The sequence below is a fragment of the Anastrepha ludens genome, chromosome 2 (assembly GCF_028408465.1).
Source record: "Anastrepha ludens isolate Willacy chromosome 2, idAnaLude1.1, whole genome shotgun sequence".
Taxonomy (NCBI): domain Eukaryota; kingdom Metazoa; phylum Arthropoda; class Insecta; order Diptera; family Tephritidae; genus Anastrepha; species Anastrepha ludens.
Genome location: NC_071498.1, coordinates 85251455 through 85278488, shown reverse-complemented (window position 1 = coordinate 85278488; position 27034 = coordinate 85251455). Strand labels below are relative to the sequence as shown.

At 36.6% G+C, this 27034-nt stretch overlaps 1 protein-coding gene across 1 annotated transcript in view; it reads right to left on the bottom strand.

The window, feature by feature from the left end:
* Positions 1 to 1685: 1685 nt before the first annotated feature.
* The window catches only part of LOC128871999 (retinol dehydrogenase 13), a 49556-nt gene continuing 24207 nt past the window's right edge, over positions 1686 to 27034 (bottom strand). The window contains exons 4-5 of the mRNA XM_054114247.1: positions 3024 to 3170; positions 1686 to 2107 (exon numbers count right to left, since the gene is read on the bottom strand). Coding sequence (XP_053970222.1) covers positions 1870 to 2107; positions 3024 to 3170 — 385 coding nt within the window. The 3' untranslated portion in view covers positions 1686 to 1869. The remainder of the gene's footprint in view (positions 2108 to 3023; positions 3171 to 27034) is intronic.

Here is a 27034-nt window from a genome sequence, read left to right as displayed (position 1 = left end):
CCCTTGGATGTGTTTGTACAATATGGGTATCAGGTGGAAGCTGTTGATGAAAGCTTTTAAGTGAAGTAATTTTTACTGCCCGTTTCCAGGATAAAGAAAGGAGATGGAGCTGGAGATGGAAGAGGAAAAGGAATAGCTACAGGAAGAGGAAGAGGAGGAGGAAGACCACTTATTATTAAAAACAGTTAGAACAGTTCTCTTCTCCTTCTCCGCTTTTTCGCACACGTAATCGTATGGGATGAGTGCACGATGGCACATAAAAAGTCACTGGAAGCGCTTGATAGGACATTTCGAGATTTACGTAGTAAAAATGAAATGTTTGGTCGTGCCTTAGTGCTGCTGGCAGGTGATTTTAGACAAACACTGCCTGTTATTCCTCGAGCAACTGTAGCAGATGAGTTGGCTGCATGTTTGAAATCATCATATTTGTGGAGACATGTTCAAAGAATCAAACTAACTACAAATGTACGTGTTCTAATGCAAAATGATCCATCAGCTGCTGAATTTTTACAGCAATTATTGGATATTGGAAATGGCAAGGTTGCTGTCGATAATTTAACTGGCTTAATAACTTTACAACCAAACTTTTGTCAAATAAGTCAAACGAAAGAACAGTTAATTCAAAGTAGTGGCTTAGTGAACGAGCCATCATGGCTGGCAAAAATAAAGATGTGAATGAAATTAATGCGGCTATTTTGGCTAACATACCAAGTTCAGAACAAACATATCGATCCGTTGACACTGTTACAAATCAAGATGATATTGTAAATTATCCCACTGAATTTTTGAATTCCTTTGATTTACCTGGATTGCCGCCACACATGCTAAATTTGAAAATAGGAGCATCGATTATTATGTTGAGAAACATAAATCAACCACGACTATGTAATGGCACTCGATTAACAGTTAAGAGATTGATGGATAACGTCATTGAAGCAACAATTTTGAATGGAAAATACTCTGGTGAAGACGTTTTAATACCGCGAATACCAATGATACCATCGGATATGCCAAACGTCTTCAATTTCCTGTTCGCCTTGCATTCGCGATTACTATTAATAAGTCACAAGGCCAAACTTTATCAATTTGGGGTATTGATTTAGAATACCCATGTTTTTCTCATGGCCAACTTTATGTTTCATGCTCAAGAGTTGGTAAGTCATCGGTATTGTTCATTTATTCAACAACGCATGGAAAAACGAAGAATATTGTATACCAAAGAGCATTACAATAAAAAAAGTAATAAAGTACCATAAATCACATGAAACGTTTTTTAATTGCTACTACTATTTAAAACTTCTTTCATTACTATTCATGCGCGCGAATTTTTATAAAATACACACAGTATTTTTCGGCCTAATTTAATTAATTAATCTAGATTTTTTTAAAGACGACCAGCGGAACGGGCGGGTTTTCGCTAGTTTTATATAAAAATATGTCACAATTGTCTTAATTTCTTCCTGTTTTCCTTCAACTTACAAAATACAATATAGGGCTAAAGCAGCTCAGAATCGAGCTGTGACAACATACATCACCTTTTATTATTGTACCAAGTGTACGGCGGTACGGATTACTGTTTTAATATTAGCCTCTTTTGATTTCTTTTAATAAAAAAAAAAATATAAAAAAAAACCGTTTTTTCTGCTTATAACAACATTTTATTGAGAAATAGTAAGTTATTTAAAAATTACATTTTTTGTTTGAAATACCGCTAGAACCATGCTGAAGTATTTTATTATTATTTGTGTAATTATTTATGCGTTATATTTAAATAATGAATAATATATTAGTATAGTATGTATAGCAGATTCTATTTTCACGTGCCTAAGTAGCTCTTTGCAGTCATAATAGCACGCGCTTTGGTGCTCCTCACGCCATTATTGCTTTTTTTTGTTTTCCATTTTTCTGCTTTGTCTCACGATTTCTTCGTTCGCTGGAGTCTTCTGCTTGCGCCTGATCCATTTGCAGAGCTAAAGTTTCACCACCAATGTCCTTTTCAATATTCAATTTGGTGACCTTTTCCAATTCTTTGATTGTCTGCATATATAATTTCTTCGCCAAAGCTATATCACGGCCCTGCAACGACGATTGTGCTATTTCGCAATCACTAAAATAACAGCAATGCGATAAAAGTAAAGAATAAGAAATTAGAGTGAGTTTGTAGGCTTAAGTAGAGCTGAGATGGCATGTGCAGCACTTTGGACTAATAAAATATACAAAAGAATTGCAGTAAATACGAGTTGTGTATATGTATGTACATATAATATAAAACAGTAAGCTGCACTGATGTGAGGATTCTATGTTAATGCTGCACGTGTTAGACATACATAGAATTCTACATTGAATTTACACTGCAAAAGGAAATGGGACTTTAAAAATTTTCGAATTTTTTCGAATTATACCTGTTAGCCGGCATGGCCTTTTCGATAATTAGGAACCAGTTCTAATTTATTAGGATATCACTAGTTTTTATTTCATCGTCAATAAATCTTAAAATTTCTAAAACAAGTTATATTTAAAGTTATTAAAGGAAATACTTTCTTTTAAATTGGCAATTTATCATATAATAATTCAACGAAATTTAAAAAAAAAATATGTATTCCACTCTACTATATCTCTAGTCTATTTGCGATTTTGTCAAAACCACGTTAGTAGTTAGGTAAAAATTAGAAATTTGTTCCATGTTTTTCATCTCCAAAACGCACATACACATTCATACGTCTACTCCAACTTCTCCCATGCCCCTGCAAGACAGCAAATGATTCTTTATTGTCATGCTTAGCAAACTACTCATTTGTGTTCTAGGCTCGGGGAAAAATGAGCGCTTTTCCCGTGTGATATTATAATATATCTCTTTTCCTCTTATAGCAATTTCTTGTAAAAAAGTGCACTAAAAAGGCAAGCCACCAATAATTTTCAATCTTACTGCTGACAAAACTCAACTTCTCATTGTGTCATTTCAAACACCTCACTGTTTAAAGTGCACTAAGGGCGTGCACTTTGTATGTATGACTAATACTCACTTGAAATATTCGCCGCTCACGTTCTTAAGTTTCGGATCGGTAGCTAGACGTATTGCACATTGTGCTCCTTCGAACGGATTCTTCATGAATAGCCACATCCATGGGAAGGTCATCAATTTTACACTAATGGCGGACATTAATGGGGAACTGCAAAGAGACGAAATGAGACGAAGTGAAATAAAATGAACGTGCAGAAGTTCAAATAAATGGAAAGTACACGTACATACACGTAAACTTATGTATGAATATAAAGCCATATCTCAACTAAGAGCAGTATATTTTGTTATTATGTGTATAGTATGCAAGTGTGAAATTTCAAAAAACAAAACTTATTTCAAGTTCTTTGCGCTGTTTGCTGAAGCTGTATGTTTGTAATGTAAATTGTGTATGTGCATATTAGATTGTGGTCTATGCCAAACCCATTATTTCTTCAAGTAGCCACTAGCAACCTGAAGTTGGCCTAATTAAATTTCAGTTTTGGCAATTAAATAAAATGAGTTAATCACTTAAGTGCTCTGATCTTGCGCTGTGCGGCACTGGCGTTACAAAATTGATATCCACCCACGCGGATGCAAACATGCAACTTTACATTTATAATGTGGCTAACAAAAAGCTTTATTTTAAATTCATTATCTCGTTATAATGCAAATGCTGTAGTAAATCGACTTTTTTCTCAATACAGAAAATACTGCGCCGGAAAATGCTTTGTACTGGATGGAAGTTTTCCGTAAAAAATGGGATGTGCTGGAGATTACTTTATGTTTAATTATTATTATGCTTTATATGCATACATAAATGATTAAATGAAATTCAAGGCATAGCTTTATGTTTATAACACAAAAAAATACTTAAATGACTCATTTCCTAGGTGACTATTGCTTGGTGAAATTAAAAATAGTAGTTATGTAAAATATCATATGTATATATGATGCCGCTCAACAATCTTCAATGGGTTAAAATAACAAGAAGTGAGCAAATGTTTAAATTCTCCGGCTTTTAAAGGCAGCTCAAAATTTCTCTTCCAAGGAATTCGATAAGAGTTGTAGATAAATAAAACAACTATATACGAGGTTTGTTAAAAAAAATAAGGTGAATTTTCAAATTTCGCGGGCTCATAACAGGAGACGAATTGTGGGTATATGGTTATGACATCGAAACCAAAGCCCAATCGTTGCAATGGAAGAGCCCAGGAGAGCTATGAGTCGATAGCAGAAAATTGCCGAACACGTAAAACACTTGTCTTATTTATGCCGCCCACAAACAAGCTAAACATGCAATATTGCTAAAACCGTGAAAATATCTTCGAGACGAGTGCACCAACATAAAAAAAAAGTAATCGAAAGTCGAATGTACATAGTCCGCGAAATTTGAAAATTCACCATATTTTTTGAACAAACCTCGTATTTCGAATACGCCACTGCCAGGAAAATAAGTCAGTACCTATATCTACTCTTCATTACACCAAGAGAGAATTGGGTGTGTTATACTAAAGGATCTTTCAAAAGAGTTAGAGTTTTTAAAATAAAACATGTAATAATTTAAAACATTTAAAATGTTCACTATTTTTATTCAAAATAGGGCACTTAACAAGTATATGTAAAAAAATGACATCATTCGAATGTTCAACATGAGCACGTCTACAGGCTGTCATACGAGAATTAAAATTTTTAAGGACTCGCTCACATATTATCCAATCGAGTTCAGCAATCGAGTTCGATCCGAATGTTGTTTCATGAATCATTGTTGGTTTATTCACATAGACTTTGATTTTCAAAGAAGACCAGACTGGTCTGCTAGTCCTTTTTCTATCCTCCGATTTTGCGATATGTTGTTCTTAAAGGTCGACCATTTTCATAATGAGTTTCAATAATTTTACCGGTTGTTCTATCATATAAGTATCTATGGTTACACATCTGTCTACTTGACAAATGTCAAAGATGACACGAATTATTCACTAGTGATACCTAGGCGTCACTTTTGAAAAGCCCTTAATTTACAATCGGGGCCCCGTTCACTTTTTGACAAATAGTTAGAAGTACAAGAATGCGGTTTTGCAATTATGAAAGGCAAGCTGTAGCTTGCCGATTTGTTCCTAAACGTTTCAATTTTCTTCCAATGCTTTCAAGTTTTCCCAGAAAACCATAAAATAAAAAAAATAAAAAATAATTGGCGCGTACACATCTGCTAGGTGTTTAGCCGAGCTCCTCCTCCTATTTGTGGTGTGCGTCTTGATGTTGTTCCACAAATGGAGGGACCTACAGTTTCAAGCCGACTCCGAACGGCAGATATTTTTATGAGGAGCATTTTAATGGCAGAAATACACTCGGAGGTTTGCCATTGCCTGCTGAGGGGCGACCGCTATTAGAAAAATGTTTTTATTAATTTTACTTTCACCGAGATTCGAACCAACGACCTCTCTGTGAATTCCGAATGGTAATCACGCACCAACCCATTCGGCTACGGCGGCCGCCCAGAAAACCATACAACTTAAAAATTCACACTTTGTATAAAATTTTAAAGAATCGAAAGGAGGCCAAATCTTTAATTCATAGTTTTCAAAAAATTTACAAGTACGCAGTTTTATAGCCCAGTAAATTTTGTTATAATAAAGTGCCAGTTTAAAGTGGCTCTAAATTCGCGATTTTTGGATAATTATTTTTGCTGATAAAAGATTTACCAAGTTATATTATTAGGCTTCTTAGGAATCTTGCATCGTTTATTATAACAAAATCTCTTTCAGCACCTTGAAAATGAAACATTTTTATTAGGTGCCCATACGTTCGAAAATCTCATTTGATTTTAATTTGCTTAAAACCGTCTTTAGTAATGCCTTTCGGTGGGCTTAAATTTAAACCCTGTTTAAAGCTAAAACCAGGTACTAATTTGATTACGATTAAAATAAACTATGGTTTTTGGTACTAATTTTTCCTTAGCCATAAATTTAACGATTTTGCTATTCTGTCTCTCATTTTACAACAAAAATCGATAATATATCACCTATTCGGTTAGCAAATCGATTATCGCAAATTAGACACTCGAACGAGAAAGTAGGGATTAGTGGTTTTAATTACAGTGAAATTGCATTATCAAAAAGTTACAAAACTCCCGAATTTGTCTTTCGAGTAATTGCCTTTTGATTTATCACATGAAAAGGAGGTGGTGGATCGACGTTTACTGCACGATATAGGCAGCAGGAGAGTTCCAAAAACTATTCCGATCAACTCCAGACTTGGCTGAGAACTTAATTTCTCGGCTTGAAAGTTAACTTAGGGTTTCCAGAATAACAGCGATTTCGACTGAGAAACAGGTAAATCTTGAAATCTTCAAGTTTATTCGCTTCATTGCGATTTTATGCAACTAGATATTATCAAGGAAACATCCAGGAGTCATTTGTTATTAGCCGTGCTACAGATGCCATCACTGTTCCATGTTTTGCGTAAAGATAAGTCATATGAAAGACCCCAGTGGAGCGGCAAACTGCAAAACGAATTTTTTACTTATTTTAGAAGCTAACGATGACAGCCTAAAGCAATATACTTATACAAATAATATTCAGTACTTAACAATTTAAAATAAATACTTGTTCTGCAGGACATTCACAGAGAAAATGCTCAACGCTATCCGCCTTCTCTAAGCAAGATAGGGAAACCGGGTCCTCTTTGATTTCAATGGTCACGCCATCCTTCATCAACAAATGCCTCCGCATCATCTGTAGAATATTCTGGCCAAACACCAGTCAGTAACGACGTACTGTGGAGATTAACGAACAAGGAATCCATTCTTAGGCAAATCAAACGCTGAAAGTGATGATGGATAGGCCACACACTGAGAAAACCACCAGATAGCATCACGAGGATGGCACTTGACTGGAACCCGCAAGGGAGCAGAAGTCGCGGTCGACCAAAAAACACTTAGAGAAGATCGATGATGCGCGAATTAGCAGATGCCGACGGTGCAAAAACAACAGCACAGAACCCTGTTAGATGGAAGAGTCTTGTCGAGGCCCTATGCTCCCGAGAGGAGTGAACAAGAAAAAAAAAATGCTTACCCCATGGGTTGTGCCCCGTAATAATTCCCACCATCAATCGAACGTCTTTTCTTGCAATTCTTAGAAGAAAGTTCGATAGTTTTCTGTACGGGCTTGTCCCAAAACACTTTGTGAGTTGCACAATCGTTACTGTAAACAGCAAAGAATGCAGATAAAAATAACAATTGTCGGATCGTTTAAAGTTAGTGAATTGCCCAACAGGCACGTTCGTCCTGACTGTTCAATTGAATATATCGGAAATCTTTGAAAAAGATCAAAACACTGCTTGAAATCCGCTTTCCCACTTAATTTTTATTTTCAAAATCGGACCATATTTGGTACTTTGAATTTTTATGCACAATAAAAATTAAAGCACTCAAATAGTTTCTTGTTCCTTCAATTAATTTCAATTCCCCTTCTTTAGCTTTTCTTTACTTTAATAGCTGCTAAAACTTCAACTTCTTTACCATTAAATATAAATTTATTTTAATTTTTTTATCTAGGGTTGAATTATGTAAGATATTTTTAAGATCAATCATTGTAAAAATAATGTATGGTTGTATGTTTGACTTACATAAATAAAGGAAAATGTCACAGAATAAGCGCTGTTTGCAATAATGCAGTTTTGTTGATTTTAAGTCCATTGCTATTTGCACCTGATGTAAAACCCCCGAGCAAATGTTTAATTTTTTGTTCCCGGCATTGTCTTTGCTGCCTTTATTACACATACATACTCATATATAAATTATTTTGTTGGTACTTTAAAACCAGCGCTATGACCAACAACAGTCAACAAAACTCTATCCATGAATTGTAAAGCTATTTTGCCATGTTAATTAAAAAAGTTTAAATGTCTTAACAGTTTTCGAAGTTACTGCAAAAACGTAACTGCAAACTAACCGAGACTTTTCGCACAATACTATCTCTTATACACCTAGAAGTAAACACAAAATTCAGTGAAACCAACTCTGATTGAATGGCCTCGTTTTGGTAGTTAGTGCGTCCACGATGGCTAAGCTAAAGAAAAAAGAGGCGATGAAAAGGAAATAATGCAAAATTGCAACACAAAGGCTATGAATAAGTTAAGTTTTAAAATGATGCGGTCGAGGCTGACGTGTCACACAAGCAATCATACGAGACATGGAAAAGGGCGAAAAGCAAACAACTCGCAAACACGAGCTCGCAGAACAAGATAAGCAAAGGATATAGCAGATTGAAATGGGGGAAAAGGCGTGGATGAAATGCTGCAGTGAATGGTAATTAAATTTTAAAATGTGTCAACGAGCGACCTTTTGTTCTCCAGCTGGAGTTTAGCACACATTCATACATATATGCATGTACACATATTAAGGTGGAGCGATAGTATAAGGAAACTTTATTTATAGTTTTTTTCTAATAAGAGAACAACGAAATGTTTCCTTTACAAGAGTTACTAAAAAACATTGTCTATAGTATCAATAACAATAAAAATAAATAAACATTTGGCGCGTACACATATGTTAGTTGTTTGGCCGAGTGCCTCTTCCTATTTGTGGCGTGCGTCTTGATGTTGTTCCACAAATGCAGGAACTTACATTTTTAAGCTGACTCGGAGTGGCAAATGGCTTTGTCATACACTCAGAGGTTTGCCATTGCCTGCCGAGGGGTGACCACTAAAAAGAAAAATATTTCTATCATTTTACCGTTTCCCATCATGGGAAGAGTAGGCGAGATGCAGCATTTTGATACACGGTATGGTTCACGAATGGGTCCGAGTGGGTTGGAAGGATAAGAGAAGGAGTAGTCTGCGAGGAGCTCCCCATCAAACTTAAGTTCAGGTTACTGAAGTACCACCGATTATTCCAAGCGGAAGTAGCCGCAATCAAAGAAGCAGCTGATTGGTTGCATACTTATATAATTACTGTAAGTAGAATTAAATATCTACTCCGACAGCCAAGCGGCAATTAGAGCCCAGGGCAAGATGATGGGGAGCTCAAAAATGATCGAGCAATGCTTATTTAGTATTAGGTTTATCAGGGTATCTGGTCACACATTGCAGGAAACTGCTGGGCTAACTAGGCAAAGGACCTTTGCTTGGATTCCTCGCGAAATAAGATAATTGAGATTCCTTAGGCTATTTGTGTTCTGCTATTTGAAATATGGTCTTCGTGTTAACCCAGAGAAAGTGGGGCAAGTATACCTTTTGACCACGTGTGGATTGAAGGCGCTCGAGGAAGCTTCTAGGACTAACAAAGCCTCCACTGACGAATTTTGCTCTGTATTGATTCAAGTCCTTTTTGCGCCTTCTTCATAGCTGCCTTTCTTTCGGGAGGCTAAGATTTAGGCATCCCGGCTCTCACTTCTACGCTATATCTGCTGATCTAGCAGGCGTAGATATCAGCCACTTGTTGAGTTTCAATAGTAGCTTCAAGCAGGTAACGCAAGCGTAATTCAGCTATTCTTCTCTCACACACAAAAAATTTCAGTTCATCAGCGTTCAGGCAGGTCGATGGAGGAGACGTTCTCAGGCATTGTTGAAAAGTTTAGTAGTTACACGAGTGAAAAATAAATAAAATCTACGATAGTGTGTGGTCTCCAATGATCATTTTGGCACATAATGTTGCAGTATTACCTAAGAATTTCAAGGAAAGAAGTTCCACTCAATACTGTGGATGGTATAAGCGGAGTTATAGTGATGAGGGTTATGCTTTTGAAGTTCGACGGAAGCCCGCCTATGCGGAAAGGAGTTCTATTCAAAAATTCTATAAACTTACAAACGCTCGTTTTGTCAATGTATTATATTTATAAAATCGAATCTGCATAAGATCTTCGTTCTTTTTGGTGGTGTCTGGCACAACTAATCAAGGTCAGAATGATGATTACTGCTTTTAGTATTCAGAATAGTATGACACAATTATTGATGCAATGGCTGCCTTACATAAGTATACCTCTATATATATAATTGGCGCGCACACCCTTTTTGGGTGTTTGGCCGAGCTCCTTGTTCCACAAATGGAGGGACCTACAGTTTCAAGCCGACACCGAGCGGCAGATATTTTATTATGAGGAGCTTTTTCATGGCAGAAATACACTCGGAGGTTTGCCATTGCCTGCTGAGGGGCTACCGCTATTATTGCAGGTACTACAAAAAGAGTACTCTAATATTTTTGCTACTCTACGAAATACGTTCTATGATTCAAAGTTACAAGCCAACATTGGCCTGAACATATCTTCCTTAAACACTTAACAGCACTTATTGTGCTTTTACCGACATTTCATTAAAGCTGTTTGGAGACCGGCCAAGGGCCCGTGTACGTAGAAGTTGGAGTTAAAATCTACTACAAAAAGATTTCTCGTAAAATTCTAGTGTAGAAATCTGTGGACAGACATTTTATTTTAAGTAATTTTATAAATTTTTTTATATATCGATAAATTTTATATTTCGATAAATTTTTATATTTCACCTAAAATTTAAAATTGTAATTCTCGGCAAATAAAAACTCAGTCCCTTTGTATTAGTATCGGCAGGGTTGGTTCTAAAATTATCCCCCTTTATAATTCTTAACATTTGTTAAATACAATTTTTTTAAATTTGTTGGATTTAAGAGCCTATAATTGAAGCAAAAGCTATAATGGTGAATTTGAAGTTATACTTAATATAGTTGCAGATTTAAATAAAAGTTGGTGCTAGACCCTCTGTACCTATTTTTTTTTGTTTTTGTCTTTGACTATTTATGTACATGCATGTGTGTGAGTGACAGCTTTAACGCCATACTCAACACTTCACAACAATGCCGCACGAATGTTATGCAGTGGAATGCCGTAACATACCACAAATGCGTACTCCAGATGCTCAATGACATTATTTTCTGCAACAGCTGCTGCTGGCAATGTTGTTATTGTTGCCGCTAACTGTTGCTATTGTCCTAATAAACGCATATTAGGTTAAGAACATACACAACTATGTGCACCACAATATGCTTGTTCAAAATGTCGGCAATTTTAGTAGCTGAACTACATTCAACCTGCTCCAACATACAATTTTAATCCACAGTAAGAACGAAGTAAGAGCTCCATAGCAGACAAATTTTTAAATACATATAAATAATTAATAAGTTTATCCCTTTTTCATTTGCGCTTTTCCTCGATTTTAATTTTAATCGTTTGGTCTCACTTACACTTAAAACCCTTTCAAGTAGTGAAGCCACAGACAGCATTCACTAATATGTATGTACTAATCCCCATAAAGAGCGCCAAGCTGTGCTCGTCCATACTATACATATGTATGCGTGTGCGTCGTAGCTTTCCTTTTACAATCTCACCTCCACTTGCCTTCCACGTCTATTCATTACGAGACAATGACAGCTGTTTGCTTTTAATATTGTTGTTTTTTAGTTGTAGGGGTACTGGGGTTAAGCAAAGTTCACCTAACTCAAGCGAAGTGGCAGTTGGCTGTGTAAGTGGGTGGTTATGAGTTTCGCCTGCTTATAAAAGGCTTCGAAATAAACAAACAACCAACATATTCAGCAATAAACAAATGAGGATAATGAATGAAGATAACCATTAAAGAGCAAAAACGTTATTTCGTAGAAAAAACTAAGGCAACAGTCTGTGAACATAGTATCACCACAGCATTGATATGGATGTACGTATATATGTATATGTAAGTAAAGACAAGGGATACTTATGGGCAAAGAAATGTTAAAAGGTTAATAACCTTAATGTCCAACTTGCAATCAATAAATGTGAAGGTAAAATACATTCCTATAAAAAAAAATTGAGCATTGATAAGCCAGAATGAAGATTTTTAGACTACTAGCAGAGCAGTTCTCTTCTTCGGTAGGTGTTTGATGGATAGTGAGTTCAAGCTTATCTCAGCATTTTTTAGCTGTCTTGCTTTCGTCATTGAGTAGTCTTCGCTCTCAGTTTTTATCTACATTTGAGGAGTTATCAGGTATGGGTATTAATTAAGCAAAGAATTTATTGAAAATAATAGTTAGTTAGCAAAAAGTTAGAAAAAAGTTTTACAAGGCCTCCAAGGCCAAAAAAGTAAAAATATCCTACGACTGGGACTGGGTTCTCGTTTGAGTTCATTAAAGTTCTCCCATTGGCTCTCTCATAGGGCGATATTGTTGTAGACCATAGGCGCTAGTAGGGAAAATTCATCAAGCTCGAATTGTGAACGCTGAAAGCGAAATAGTAGCAGATGTATTCGAGAAAAGAGCAGTTTTCGTTGAGAGGGTTCCCAAGTAAAAATACAAGTTCGGGAAGGTTATTTGTTCCAAGATGATGCATAAATGTGCAACCACCCCTACTGGTAACATATGTTGCAGACCCTAGTAAGTCGTTAAGTTGAAAGAGATTATGTTTGCAAAGTTCGATATCCGGGGAACCTGAAAAAACACTCTTTCGATCTTTCACTCGATATTTCAACTTGGAATGATTTGTGGGTGGTTGCATCAAAAATTCAATCGGAGGTTTGCCATTGTTTGCCGAGGGGCGACCGCTTTAGAAAAACTCTTTCCACCACTTGGTATATCATATCCGAGGTTTTGAACTGTAAAACTGCCGCATCTGAGGATCAGTAAACTCGCACGTAACCATCGAGAGTCCAGTGCATACTCGGAGGGTGATAGTTTGGAGCGGTGGAATCATTGGCCCATTTTTATTTTAAAATTCTGCTGGAAACTCAATTTCGGTCAGAGGCGAGCGCTACAGAGGTATGATATGCGATTCTTTGTGACATGCGATTATTTGGTTTCAGCGGGAGCCACAAGCACATGCCATAATCGATCGTTTGTGCGCCAAGTCGTGTTATCAACTGAGTCGGCTATATCAATCCACCAACTTGGAGCTACGCCATCAGACTTTTTTGTGGGGTATCGTGAAGGACCGATGTGATGCCAATAACATATTAACGATTCCAGTTCTTAGGGTAAGTATCGAGCAAGTTATTTCTGCGATAGAGCCAGAAAGCATCACCAAGATCTTGGAAAGCTGGATTAACCTGATGTTCTACTGTGTGCCAGCCGAGGCAGCCACATGAAAGGAATTGTGTTAAAGAAGTAATGGTAATATTTGCTTATTCGAATAAATTAATAATATACTAAAAACAAATTGACGTTTGTTAATTATTTTGAGTTTTTGAAAACAAATCACTCTTTACATACCAAGGCAAAACTCGCCAAGCAATAACCATACACCCACCTCCTTGGCAAGTTTTCGTAAGATGCTAGTATAGAATCGATCATTTTGTAAACGAAATGCTTTGTATTGAGTGTTTTTTAGCCGTTATGGTTTGAAAATAGCAAACTGTACTGCCTTCCTGTTCAGTAAGGGTGACAAGTCATTAAGAATCTTTTAATGCCAGAATAACGCAACCAAATTCTCGATCGAATGGACCAAGTAACTTGTAGTCGTATTTTATAATTAAAAAAAAAATCATTCAACCAATATTCCTATTTTGCCTTATCATTTGAAGCCCACACATTTATAACACATTTCTTTCGATTAAACCTCCAGTGCCGATGCAATTTGCTATGTGATTTAATTTATTTTTTGTAGAATCCGTTTACTGGCCCGGAAAACGAGGTTTGATGCAATGATCCGATTTCGCCGATTTTATGTAATCTATGTATATAGATCTTGCTTACTTCAAACTTTTTTGCGCTCTCCTGTGACAAAAATGTTTTTTAGGTATCGTCACAGTTCTTACCTGACAAAGAGTGCACCTTGATTTCCGATTTTCATGATTGTGGTTACAGATACAACTGTTTTACTAAAATTTCAAAATGAAAATTAACCGTTCTTAAGGGGTTTTTAAACTTTTGCAAAGCATTTAATTATCCCAGTTGGTGCTGATTTCTTAAAACTGCATGCTTTAGAATTAAAGTCTTTTAAGTTTAGTATTTTTGACTTCAGCTCTAGTGATCTTACTACCGTCCAGATCAAATAGCTAGAGAAAAAACTCACGAATCTACCCTTATATTGAGATTAAAAAGGGGAAAACAGCATTTATCAACACAAAGTGTGGCTTTAAGCAATTTCGCATATAACCGGTGACGCAAAAGAAAGTAAAAAAGGCGTTTTGTGTGGCTCTTAAAGGAAGACAAAGCGAAAACAACCAGGAAATTCACTTGGTTTCATCAATGTGCGTAATAACCGCGACAAAGCGCCAATTTAATGCCCGTGGATAAAATCAGTTTAACTCGTCTCTCCTCAAAGCTGCAATGCCAAATAGATTCCACACAATGATATATCCGTAAAGAAAGTCACGTATAGTTGCTTCCAATGTTACTGTGCCATGTAAAAGGTAACTACGTAATAGTATTAGGGTGGTATCGCACATCATTGGACTTGCTACGAATAGAAAAATGAATGGTAGATAAAACGAATTACAGTAAATCAAGTAAAACAAATTTACGTCGTGTTTGCTTCGCGTAAAATGTCTCAAGACTTCACAGAGACCTGCTTCAATTTCAAGTTGTACTAAAAGCGCAAAAGTATTGATCGTTTTTTTATCGAACCTTTCCTATAGATCAAACACGTTGCTTGCCTTGTCTTATACTTATCCCTGTTCTAAACAACTCCTGTCACCACCATGCGTATGCCGTCGGTGGAATGAAATTCCATTTCATGTTATATTCAGATGAAGTTCTTCAAAAGTTACCTCTCCTTGGAGGTAGCCTTCGTTTAAAGGTTTTCAGAAACAACCCCAACGAAGCATCTTCCCACCAAATCCTTGTCGGGGCTTTTTCCAGTGTCTGCTGCTATGTCAAGTATCGTTTGCCATGGTCTTTGGTTTCTGAACTTGTTAATAAATCTCGTCAGTTCACTTTTGTTTGTGAGACAAATCGTATCTCTATATGATACTTATATATAAAGGGTGATCAATTCTGGTGTGGCCTACCAGAAATTAACTGAAATGGATTTTTTTCTATAAAAGAGTTATTACAAATCAAGTTAATTAGTTATTGTTGTATTGTTTTCTTCCCTTGACCTCTAAATCTTGTTAAAATTAAAGCCAAGGAGCTTCTAGACTACCCTTCAAACTTGATTAAAACAAACAATCCCTATACTCGAGATTTTTGAGTAATGAATTCTCTCCACTTTAACTTTTTACGAGTCGCACTTTACTTCTTTTTCAGGATTCAACTAGGAAAAAAGAATGGATGTTTTTTCGTTGTGATGTATCGAGATATTGCGTCAATATTTTTCGATGTATATGTGGTACGAGGGCCGCTACATACATATACTTATAAAGTATTATGCGCCTGTGCGCAGTCTGGTATCTTCATTTGTCTTGCCTGGCTCGCGTTGAATTTCGCCCCTTACTCAGGTGGAGGATCATGGATTCATGAGCTGAAAATTGTATGAGTCTTCCAAGATGAACAACATCCAACTAAGGATGTAAGTTGTGGTATGTTCCTTCCATTCCACATGGCAAATGTACAATTAGAGCAACGCTGAATGGTCTAATATTCAAGGTGAAGTCACAAATAAAAAAGACAGGTGTCATAAAAATGTTTTTGAATTGATGAAAAAAGTTTATGGCGATGATTGTTTTCATGAGTGGTTTACAGGTTTCAGTTGTCAGCGTCAAAGTGCCGAATGGAAGGCCCCAGACGAGCCACCACCCAAAACATCGCGTTTGGGGAAGTCAAAAATTGAGTCGATACTCATTTGTTTTTACGATTCTAAGGAGTTCATGCCAATGGGCCAAGCCGACAATGCAATTTTCTATCTTGGCATTTTGAAACGATTGTTGCATCGCATTCGTCGAATTCGCCTGAATACCTGGCGCTTATTGCATGATTATGCATCATCTCATCGATCCACTCTTGTGATTTGAGGCCTTAAAATATCTAAACTACTTTAGGAAATTACTTTATGTAAAAAATTTAATCTGTAGGACGGATAACAAACCTGACACCAAGAGTTTTTTCTACAACCCTCCAAATCACAACGTGTTTCTCTTTCTTGCCTAATTGAAAAGTAAATTGGTGGTTCAATGGACAAGAGATGTCAGTTTGCAGAAAACAGCGTTCCATCAATATATCAATGGATTGGCTATTTTTACATCGCGCGGAAAATTGCCGATGCATCAAAGCAAAATAACGATACTTTCGATTCATCAACGTTTTTCCAATAACCCTAAGAATACCAGACTCGCTGGAACTCATACATACATAGTGAACGGAAATGGTTACTTTTTAAACCTTTGTCAATAGTGAAGAATATCAAAAGTTGTACTGAAGGCGTTAATAGTTTTTCGATTCGATCACTCGAGATTATAGGGACAAGAATTATTTTTAAAAAGGAGTGAACTTTATTTCCGGTTACATAAGATTACATTCAACCTAAATAAAATACTGTTTTGATAATTTGTAAATATGTTTCTAGGTTTATTAGTTACATTCAATTCATAACGAGTATTCATTTCTTGCACCTTCCCTTCCCAAATATTCACACATGCTTTCCATGCTACGGAGGAGTATTGCGGAAAAGATTTTAATAATATATTTTTACTTATGGTATCTTTTAATGTCGTTCTTAGCCTGGTGATATTTTCTATAAATTACTGAATCTGTCTCATTTTATTTTCTACTAAACAGTTTACAAGTTCAAGAGATATTTCATTATTAGAAAGTACTATACTATTTACCTATATAGGTATATCCCTAACACATATGCAAGTAGGCGCATGCACCCTGATCCACTTATCTACTTGTAGCAAGTCAGTGTGTATTTTCTTGTATATTGCAGTCCTTATGTTAATATGTGTTGGCGCCTCTTCTTTTTATTGGTGCGCTTTTAGTATGCAAGTATGTTAATTCTTTCCTTTATAATTCTTTCTTATTTTTTGCCCGTGTGCAGTAACGGTAGTCTCAGGAATGATTTATTCGTAACATGTTCGCTTCTGCAATAATCGGTGGCATGAGGAGAGCAGATGCTGGAAACATACATACAGAGGTGGTCAGATTAAGATTAATACCATTGAAATCGTTGAAAAGAGTCATATTTAATGGTGAATTTATTTTATACCTAAGGTGGCGTAAAAAATATGAGTGGGTTGAATCAGGTGATCTGGGCGGCCAGTCGATGTCGCCTCTTTTTAACGCTAGATGTCCCGGGAATTTTCGTTGCAGAAATTCAATTGCTGCTTTCGCAGTGTGGCATGGCACACTGTCTTGTTGAAACCAGTAACCGCCTAAACCTTTCTCACGCATTTGTGGGCAGATATAATGAGCCAACATCCATCGATATCGGTTTTCATCGAACGTTTCGTTTTCTGGGTAAAAATATGGCCCAATGACGGTTTGGGCGCAAATGCCGGCCCAAAAAGTTACTCTCCGGTCATGCGATGTCATTTCATGGATCTCGTATGGATTCTCGGTTCCCCAAATGGGGCAATTTTGTTTATTCACGCTGCCAGAGGGGATAAAATGTGCCTCGTCAGTCATTAAAATTTGCTTCAAAAAATTTGGTCCAGTGTCAACCATTCGAGCGACTGTTTGCCCGTATTCCAAGCGCCGTGAATGATCTGTCGGCAATATTCTTTGTGTCAATTTCACTTTATACGGAAACAAATTTAAATCATGCAAAATGCTGAGCGCGACTACGATACGACACTGTTGCTCCTGGGTAACGCTCTTCCTCACTGCTTCAACAAGTTCATTGGAACGTTTTGGTCGTTTATGAACGACATGTTGACGATCTACTACTGTCCCGTGCTCAAAAAAATTCGACGCCAAACGACGAATAGTATTGTCAGACGGTGCCTGTTTGCCGCGATACTTTTTGCGATATGCGCGTTTTGTTTAGAACAATAGTGCGATGTATTCGATGTATAGAGTCACTATTTCAGTGCGTTGTTTCGGTGTAAAGCGATCCATGGTTGAAATTATACTGAATTGACGTATCGAAAACATGTATGTTGAAGTCGATCGGTTGGGAAATGACAAGGTGATTCAGCGTTTACATACCGACATAAAAGATGGCACACCCTGTATATCACTGCTAAGTCAACACAAAGCTTCACGTCGACTAAGCTCGATGGAGGTAAGGAGCTGGTAAAGTTCGGACATGCGCGCCGATTAGATTTTAATTTCCATCTGTAGAATCTATAAACAGAGTGATTCTGATTCGAGAATAAGAATTCTTAATACGGAATGTAAAGCTCTATCGGTCGCCGTTGCCGAATGGGCTGCTGCGTGACTGGAATTCAGAGAGAACGTTGGTTCGAATCTCGGTGAAACACCAAAATTAAGAAAAATATTTTTCTAATAGCGGTCGCCCCTTAGCAGGCAATGGCAAACCTCCGAGTGTATGTATTTCTGCCATGAAGAAGCTTCTCATAAAAAATATCAGCCGTTCGGAGTCAGCTTGAAACTGTAGGCTACTCCATTTGCGGAACAACATCACCCAAAAAGGGTGTCTTAGTGAAAGCGCACCGCTAGTGAACTGATTGGCAGGTTAGGTTTTGCTTTAATATGCGAAGCCTTGGAATGGCATCGAAGCAAAGCAATCGACATATTATTGATTTTAGAACCGTTCTCTACAGCATGGATATCAAAAAAAAGAAAAAGGACCTCTATTAGAATAGTGAAGGATCACTCAGAGCTGTTTAATAGAAAAAACCACGGGTTGGAGAAGAAACTTGTATGTCCCTGGAGTGTTTGAAAGGAAAAATCTGCGGAAGGGGTATGGGGTCTTACATCAAGACATAACTAGTGCAGCTAATAAAGGTTGTACGAATTGATACCAACGCTTCAGCCTTGAAAGCCCGATGTGATACCGACTAATAGTCGCAGAGTAGGCCTAAGAGGAACCGCAAATAGAAAACTGTTCACAATGTTAAACAGCTCTAAGATCTGCTAGAAAGTTTAGAAGTAAAAACTATTATTTTCTTCGAAAGTTACTTACAGATAGTCGCAATTTATTATTTAATATAATAAGAATAGTCAATGAATGAATTTCATTAAAATGTGCAGAAAATAATTCGCCCGTTATAGTGTGCCCTTTATATGTGCTCTCTGATGTTGCTCCACAAATGGAGAGACGTACAGTTTTAAGCCGATTCCGAATGTCAGATGGTTGTCTCTGAGGAGCTTTTTCATCGTAGAACTCTTTCGGATATTTGCCATTGCTTGTGGAACGACCGCTATTAGAGAAAGTTTTTTTCGTCATTTGGTGTTTCATACCCAGTGGTCTCAACCGGGCACCTTCGAATGCTAGTCACGCACCAACCCATACGGCTACGGCGAAATTAGAAAAGGTGAACATTTTTCCACCAAAAATCTGGATATACCATATAATGGGTACATTTTGGTAAGTTTCTCTCTCAATTTGTTGTGGTCTGCTTGTATGTAGCTTTTCAAAGGTCACTTTGAAGATTCGCATTTCCTACCGAACAAAAACCCCCGTCGATTATTTGGCGCTCCATTTTCGCAGCAGGTATTGATGAAGACATCAACTAGATTTCAGTTGCAAGCAAACCCAATGAGCTGTATAACTGAGTTCATTTTACATATAAAAAGTGGTGAAAGTGATGTACATTTATTTCTGGCCACCAGTGTTAGTATATACCTATATACATGCACATCCATGCTGAACGTTTTCAGCCCAAACGGAAGCGAAAACGTCCTCCAATTTTACTTGTGTGTATTTCTTTAGGCTTCTCAGTTATTGCAAATTGTAATGACGCATGTTAACACTTTTCGTATTTTTTGCTGCTAAATGATAAATTGCTGCATGTGAGAAGCGACACGCATGGTTTGCAAATTTTGAGTAGCACTTAATCTTATCTGCAGCTAAAGAAATTTGTTTGGAACAAATTTGCATACTTTTTTATACTTCGAAGAAAGAAAACATTAAATCAAACAAATAACTACTATAGAATCGTATTTTTATATTAGATATTTACGTGCAAGTAAATAACTAAATAAATAAATTATCTTATTGTAGGTTATAGTATAGTATAGACTATTCGTGCTATAAGAAAGAAGGGCGTCATGCCCCTATAGAAATAACTCAGCGCTATGGTGATAACACCACTGACAACAAAGTGCAACGAAAGCTGAAAGTGAGTGCCTATATCCACTTCAGAGGTGCTAAGAAATACAGTAATTTTTAACTACATAAATTATTTATTTAAGTAGAGTTACTGACTAAGATTAAAAAATGAGTCTTAATTCTGTTAAATAATTAGTCATTTCTGCAAGTGACTGCAATAATGTTTTGTTAGTCCTGACTAAGATTAAAAAATGAGTGTAAATTCTGTTAAATAATTAGTCACTTCTTGTTAACCACTTGATTTTAGTCATTGCATTTTTTTTGCAATTTCTGGTGTGACTTTTGATTTCAGCCAGTATGAATTATATGTTCCACGGCGCAGCGGCACTTTTCCCCGGCAATAAAATAGAGTGGATCAGATGTATGAACGCGTGAGGCAGACAAAATTAAAAAAAAAAAAGGTAAAGATGAAGATGTAATTGAGCCATTTTCTTTGAAAGTGGGGTAAGTCCATTTTCACAAAAAATTAGTTAATGATAAAAATGCATACAATTTACTATGACATTTTTACTTATAAACTTTTTCCAATCTTCTAAAATTTTCATTGTTTTTATTAATACAAACTTCCTGAAAGATATACTAATATACTATTTAGTCCAAATTTGTACTACATAATTTATTTAGGCGGCCGCCGTAGCCGAATGGGTTGGTGCGTGATTACCATTCGGAATTCACCGAGAGGTCGTTAGTTCGAATCTCGGTGAAGGCAAAATTAATAAAAAACATTTTTCTAATAGCGGTCGCCCCTCGGCAGGCAATGGCAAACCTCCGAGTGTATTTCTGCCATGAAAAAGCTCCTCATAAAAATATCTGCCGTTCGGAGTCGGCTTGAAACTGTAGGTCCCTCCATTTGTGGAACAACATCAAGACGCACACCACAAATAGGAGGAGGAGCTCGGCCAAACACCTAACAGAAGTGTACGCGCCAATTATTTATTTTTATTTTATTTAATTTATTTAGTGCATTTTTATATGTGTGGCAACATTTAAATGACATTAAAATGTTTATAGTTTTCTGGAATTTCGGTTTTCACCCCTTTATTATAACATACAAAGTCATCCAGGGGTGCCCATGAAATTGCTTATTGTTGCTTGAAGCATTTAGAAAATGTAACCATGCAACAACATGTAATAGCCTACGTCCATACGTGCACTGGACAAAATAGAAATTTGAAATTGGCTTTAATGTCGCTTAAAGTTGTTCATTCCCCTAAGAACGGCGTAGAAATTATCGATCATTCATTTTTATATTTTGGATACTCTTCTCAACCAAATGATGCTGGTTTTCGATACTAGGTATTATTGTACGTCCTTAAATAATACATATTATACTATCACAAAACAATGCCGAAAATATAAAAACTTTATTTCGAATGAAATGAAACCAGCTGGTTTTATTTCTACAAAACGCATAGAAGATACGATTCTAAGAAGGCGAAAAAATATCAATGGTGAAGAAGTAAATTCGTTAAAGATATGTTAGATAATGGTTTTAAAAAGCAAACCATGTCCAAAGTTCTATAAAACTTCATTAAGTGAGAATGAGGATTTTAAATCACTTAATGTATTGCTCTCGCGGGGAACACCACGTCCACGACAAGTTGGCTTTAGAATTTAATTACTCACCCAAGACTTCGAAAATGACTAATTAGTCATGAATAAGAAGAAGGAATAATGACTTAAATATTGCAATTAAAAAGCGTTACTAAATGTATTTTTTTTGTTTTGAATCCATTTTTTTTACTTAAAACTAAGACATTGCACTAGACATGTATGGAAAGCACTCAGTGATAGATTTGAGCATATGTGATGTAATATGGTGCGTTTGTAATCATTATTTAGGGTTTTTGATAGGAATCTTTGGAGTATTTCGATGTTAGAATTGGCAAAACATGGGGTTTTGCGGCTCTTTATATTTAATAACAGCTCTCTATCCATTCTAAGTTTCGTTAAGACTTCTTTGTTACTAACTTTGTCTGTCCACGATATTTTCATAGGACCACATCTCACACGCCTTTAATTTTATTAATTTAATTTATTATTTAATCATTTAAGGTACCGAATACGTAATTTCATGGAAATAGCTTTCCTGTAATTGAAGAAAGCTTCCCTCGCTACTTCAATCCAACAGCAAATTTCTCTGTCATTTGTTCATGTTTCGCTAAGCCAACATCCTAGGTTCCTAAATCTGGATACTCTTTGAATCGGATTGCCATATACATAAATGTTTGAATTGGTAATTTGTTGAGAGTTTTTTGAAACAACCATGAATTTGGTTTTTGTGTGTTAATACTTAGGCCGTATTGCAGTATAGGATTGGGCCCATTATACTGCCCTGGGGTACACCAGCTAACCTTTCGCAGAGTTCAGAGTGTTCTTCGCTTTACTTAACAAAGAAATGTCGATCTTTGATAAAAGTGCAAAAAGGAATCTAGAAAAGCGGCCGTGCAATACTTCTTTTGCTCAAAAGCTTTGTGAATACTATTTACGAGTCTATGTACCTGTTCGACGGGACCGTGTGTCGTTTTGAAGCCGAATTAGTAATTTGCGATTAATTTTCGGTCTTCAAATATGGGCACCATTCTTTTGAGAAATAGGGATCCAATAACTTTAGAGGCAGTCGGCAATAAACACTTTCTCGCCACTTTTTCCGGGTGTAAAGATAATTTGTATTTGTGCGACTTTCCATTGGGGGAAACAAAGCCATTTAATATGATGGCATTGTATATGTACGTGAGAAAAGAGATTCCTTCATTTGGCTGCTGTTTAAGTACTTCTCCTGTGATGAGATCATATTCGGGACTTTCTTTGTTTTAAGCTTTTTTATTGCTCTTTTAGTTTTTTCCTCGAAAAATTGTTTATGCGTGAATCCATCTGGTGAATGAGTTCCAGAGTGTCTTCGACTTTCTGAGCAGAGCTTAGGGAGGATTCGATTTCATGTAGTGTAAAAACTCGGGATAAGTGCCGCACAACTCTGTGAACTTTTTCAAGATCTGATTTAGTCCATTTGCCGTTTTCCATTGTAATGGTCGTTTGTGTTAAAGTAGGCCTTTTTAGGTCTTTGGCAGCTTTCCAAAGTGAGTAACTGAGGTAGTTCTGGAGTTGTGTGTTATGTTCCTTTTTGAGAATATCTTTGAGCTCTTGGGTAAGTAAGTTTAATGTTGTTTTGTCATCGAGATGTCTACTTCTTTGCCTCGTTTTTCTCGCCTGTCGTTTTTCTAATTTATCTTTACCCATCAGAGATGCTTGTGTGTGTTCTCGCTTGGTGAGAGAGGGTGTTGAGTTCCATGCTACATGTTGAACGCAATTAATTGCATTTGAGTGGATGCTTAAGATTAATTGCTTATAACGTTGCGACAAAAGTATCCTAATACAAAGTCATGTATATTATTAAAATGTTTTTTTTTTTTGTCAGGACTGACTAGCAAGTACATCACTCAGGCACAAATAAGTTCATTGTACTGCACTCGGATTCCTTTTTCTAATTTTCTTTAAATCTACTCGACCTCCGAAAAAATCTGAGTAGATTTTGTGGTGCCAAGCGGCCAAGTTGGTCGCTTCTTAACACTTCAGTGGCGAAAACTTCAAGCCTGATTGGAGCGAAGGCGGGGCAGACGCACAGAAGGTTGTCCGCCGTCTCATCCTCCTCTCCACATGCTGGGCAGAGTGCACTGTCTGAGATGCGCACCTTTTCCATGTGCTTTGCCCGTAAAAGTGGCTCGTCACCAGCCTCCTACAGTCCCCTCTGCTTAGTGACAGGAACTGCGACAGTCGGTGGGACATGCCGGATAACATCAGTTTTGTTCATCTGCAGCCTCTCTCAGCCTGACAAGCTCGCTTGTGGGTTAGAGTAACCAGTTTGCTAACCGTGGCTTTGATGGCTGCAGAAGGGAGTGGCAGAACGGGCTCCGGGCCAAACAAGTTGACCTCAGAGTTCAGTCTGGCTAAAGAGTTAGAGATCTCGTTACCCGCGATACCCACGTGTCAGGGGACCCATGTTAGCATCAGGCTATTATGTGTGCCGACATAGTTCAGCCTGGATTTACAGAACTCGACTACCCTTGGAATGGTAGGGGGGCTGTCTAAGGTCATGGGCGCAGCTTGGCTGTCGCTGCAGACACATAAAGATCTGCCTCTCCATCTGATTTCCACAACAAAATCCATCGCTACTTGAACAGCATACACCTCCGCTTGAAACACAAATGCATTCCAAGAGCAAAGTGCAGTTTTGTCCCGCTGAATTCCACGTAGACCCCAGAGCCAGAGCCGTGCTCGGTCCTGGAGCTATCCGTGAAAATGCGAAAACATTATTTGCCGGCTCATTTTCTGAGTTCGTCCACAGTTGAGCCTCTGGCAGCACCACACTGTATCTCTTGTCAAGCACGACTCTGGATGGCATGGAGTTAAGGAGCATGGCGAGGATCGTTGGATCGAGGTCCATGCCTACTCTGTTGTCCGATGCTGTATAACGGCCGTACTGATTCCCATTATGTTTCAGCCTGCAGATGACCTTCAAGGCCTCTCCTAGGATGAAAACTCTTGATTCCGAATGATAGTCACGCACCAACTCATTCGGCTACGGCGGCCGTGTTTATATTATATTTCAACAAATGGCCTATCGAATTGTAGTATAATAATACACAATTTTGAAGTGCGGCAAAAATCACGTTAATTTTTTATACCTTTTTTTTTGCTGGTGGTCTCGCGCATTTTCTCCAAATAAAAATAATTTCAGCATTCGTTATATGAAAGAAAGGCATAACACCGTTAACAAAAAAAAAAATTATCAATACTTAACCCACACGATAGGACAACGCGTTAAAATTATTGAAGCTTATTGCGAAATTAGTCGTCCGCTTGAGTCGACAATTGAAAGGAAATTTCGAGAATCCAGTTCTGTCGAGGATAGAAAAAGGACTGGCGGACCAAAAACTGGGCATTGAATTTTGCTTTGAGAATGTTGCTGCAGTAGCGCAAAATGTTGCTGAATAATCACAACCATCAACATTGATATCACAACGTTCCCAAAAATTAGGCTCAAAGTGGGCATTAGGTGATGCCATTTTTCACATATAATTGTAAAGAGACATATTTAAAAAAAATAGTGAGACTTCAAAGAATCTGGGCGCCTCTTTTGAAAAACCCTTTATTTTGTACAAAATGTAAAAAATTAGAAATAATTAAAATACAAAATAAATTAATAGTCAAAACTGTACAGTATGTTGCACCGCCATTATTCTGAACATATTTATGTATGCATTTATATTTATTATTTATATATATGTATACATACATATTTATGTATACATGCGATCAAATATTTTCAATACTAAATATTTAAAATGATAAGCCGCTAAGTCGTGCATTCATGATTTTTATTTACTTTTTTATTTGCACATTTGCATTCAATAAATTTTTTTCGAATTGAGAAATTCTGCACATAAAAATTGAGCTAGGGAAATATATCATGCATAAATTGCAGATATGGGTATGCACTTTCTACATACATACATACGTTCATCTCTCTTGCTGGATTACATAAATTTGAGTGGTTGTAAACTTGCCAACAAGCCCTTTTGCATGAACTTATACGCAGACGAGTGCATATAAACATTTAAGAGGGGCGTACGGTCTATCGCTTGTAGTTGGGTAGTTAACCTTGTGCGCCCTTACTTCTATGAACTATTCAATAAGTCTTTCATTTATGTGATTCTTTGTGATTGCCTTCATATTTGAATAATGCACTCGAGATTTTCACACTACGTGATGAAATATGCATTTAAAATAAATAAAAATAATATTATTAAATTTGTATCTTTGAAAGTAAAACCAAACAATTTGACTTGTAGCGCCGATAACTAGAAGTTTCATACAGCTTCAGTACAGTATTTACATATATGCATATTTATGAGCAGGCATAAAATAATTTTTTTTATATTTAAAGGTGTGTAAAGTTGGATGAATTTAGGAAGTAGAATATTATTATGTTTCCTTTTAAATGTGTGCCTTATGGATATAAAATTTAATTACAGAGATACGAGTGTTGCCTTTTAACAGGGTCGCTTTAGGGGTTATACACAGTTAGAATTTTCAAATAATCGATTTTGTTTTTATTTTATTTTCTTAATGTCAATATATTTAAGAATACACACAGCAAATTTAATATCGTTCCGGTGAATATTTTCAAAGTTACACGCCAATTTGAAAAGGCATTTCAGAGTGCTTGTAAAGTGCTTTTCACACTTTAAACGCGTTTTTCTCAAAATGGTGTTTTGAAAGTCGGTGACCAACATTAGTCGAAAGCGGCTAAATCGATTAGCCTCAAATTTTAGCAAGAGCTTCTCAAATATATTTTTTAGTAACTAACCGAAGATGTTTTCTCTCCGATAAATATTTTTTTATAAACAACTTAGGGCCGAAGTTTTTGTCAAAAATCAATGTTGTTTTTTTTGAGAAACCGCCATTTTCCATTCCTTCGATTAATTACTAGATTTAACATTACTTTAACGAAATCTGTTCAGTTTTTTAATTTCAGAGGATCTAGTTCAGAGACATAGTGGTCACCGCAAAACGTCTTATTTGAGAAGAGCTCCCGCAGATCAACAGTAGTTCCTTTCCAAATAAATATTTTTATTAATACTAGGTCTTAAAATACAGTTACAGGTACATAATTTGTGTACACATTTTTAGATCAACAAATTTAAAAGTTTTCTCAGAAAAAATTCTGGAAATTTTTTTTTTTTCGGCCTTCTAGCTGTATATACCTGTAACCCCTTAGTAGCACTACGTGAGATGAGCTGTAGTGCAATATTTTTTAGTATAAGCTTACATATAACGTTTTACGGGCTTTATTAGTTTTTTCAGCGAGTTGCAAAATTCATTCAGATTCAATAAAATTTCCGTGCGATTATTTATTATGATTTTCGACATG